The sequence below is a fragment of the Austrofundulus limnaeus genome, unplaced genomic scaffold, assembly GCF_001266775.1.
Source record: "Austrofundulus limnaeus strain Quisiro unplaced genomic scaffold, Austrofundulus_limnaeus-1.0 Scaffold27, whole genome shotgun sequence".
NCBI classification, from domain to species: domain Eukaryota; kingdom Metazoa; phylum Chordata; class Actinopteri; order Cyprinodontiformes; family Rivulidae; genus Austrofundulus; species Austrofundulus limnaeus.
In genome coordinates this window covers 2,109,927-2,111,564 of record NW_013952429.1, presented here as the reverse complement: position 1 = coordinate 2,111,564, position 1,638 = coordinate 2,109,927, and the positions used below count along the sequence as shown (strand labels likewise).

The 1,638-nt window shown below is 36.9% G+C and overlaps 1 protein-coding gene across 2 annotated transcripts in view; it reads right to left on the bottom strand.

Annotated features, from left to right (window-relative positions):
• LOC106515262 (arf-GAP with dual PH domain-containing protein 2) overlaps positions 1-1,638 on the bottom strand; it is a 4,827-nt gene that overhangs the window by 1,762 nt on the left and 1,427 nt on the right. For both annotated transcript variants that reach the window (XM_014004962.1, XM_014004963.1), the window contains exons 3-6: positions 943-1,034; positions 650-732; positions 397-509; positions 177-323 (exon numbers count right to left, since the gene is read on the bottom strand). In XM_014004962.1, the coding sequence (XP_013860416.1) occupies positions 177-323; positions 397-509; positions 650-732; positions 943-1,034 (435 nt within the window). The remainder of the gene's footprint in view (positions 1-176; positions 324-396; positions 510-649; positions 733-942; positions 1,035-1,638) is intronic.

Here is a 1,638-nt window from a genome sequence, read left to right as displayed (position 1 = left end):
GTTTAGACAAGACACAAGCTGTTTCTCTGAAAGCTTGCTGTCCATACACCAGTTTTTCTATTTGAGCTGATCAAGTGTACAAAATTAAATCATTAATAAAAAATTCATTATTTTTAATAAGATTAAAGCCAACATTTCTGCATGTTCTGATGTGCGTTCCATGGTGCTGGCCTCACCTGTCCGTCCTCATGATAAACAAACAGGTTCCTCGTGTGTTCATCCTCTTTGAAGGAGATCTGCAGCCCATGAGCGTGGCCGATCTTCTCCGGCTGGAACTCTGCGTTCAGATCCTTCATGCTGATGACGGCTTTGGGAACCTTAGACTTTATGAGAGGAGCGAGTTAAACGATGAACTGAATCCTCCTCATTAAAACGTGAGCTGGAGGAGTAACACACATCCTCTTTGAGGAAATATCTGAGGGTGAAATCCTTCTGGGACAGCAAAAAGATCCTCTTCAGGAACTGCTTGTTGTGTCTGCCCTTCTTCCAGAGGACCGACTCAAACAACTCTGGAGTGAAAAAGTCATGTGTTTACAGTTTTTAATGCTTATAAATGACCTTATGCCCAGTCTCGTGCAATATTTTGAGATCTTTCTAGATGGCTCGGTGCTCAGAGTGATAAAAATAACAGTAAAGATCATTTTGTTACCTGAGGAGTAAGTTTGCAGACAGGACTCGTTTGTAAATTCTCTTCTTTCATACTTTGCACGAATCCACTGATCCCTAAGAACACTGAAGCGAAAACCCATTTATATTCCCTTGTGGATGCAAACAACAAGCCTTTTCATTCATGTTTTTTTTCATGCATCTTTCTTATTACCACCTCTGTGTCCAACTCACTTCTCTGTTATTCACCATTAAAAAAACATCTGAGTCTTCACTTTTCACTTCTGCTGAGCTCAGGAGGTTAATGGATGCCAAAGGAGTTAAAAAGTCACTCACATGCAGTCTTTTTGTTGCGGCCTGTAGAAAGAAGCCGGGACATGCTTCTCAAAAATGGCTTTGGCTGCACGATTTCCTCTCTCTGCCATGAACTGAAACAAGAGGAGGTCACATTTTCAAATGGTGGCAATAAATGTTCAGCCAGTTTGTATGATCCTAGAAAAATTGCTTTTAAATGCAGAAAGAGAAACATGGAAAGAAGTGTCAAAAAATAATAATAATCTGGTTTTTACCAGGTCATGAAGATGGGCAAAACAATGTTGGATAAATAGCACATGAATAAAACAAGTTTGCCACTATATAATAAAAGCTAAACCAGAATGTTAAAAGGATAAACTAAATACTGTATATGCATGTGTAGTGGAAAGAATTACTTCAGTTTTCTTATAAGCTAAAATTTAAATGGATTTTCCATTTGTTTAAAGTTAATGAACTTGCAAACTTCAGCTATCACAGTGGTCTTCACGTCTCTTTTTATTAAAGAGCACAGAAAGAATAGTGGGAGGTGGTCTTTGCATTTTACTTGATTAATTTTCTTTATTTACCTTACATAACATCAGTATTCAGGGAGTTGTGTGTTTTACATTTTTTTAAATCATATTTTAAGATTCAATAAGGACCATTTAGCTTAGACTATGAAGAAATGGATACATTTGTTGGTACTTTTCCATAATAATAATAATAATAATAATAATA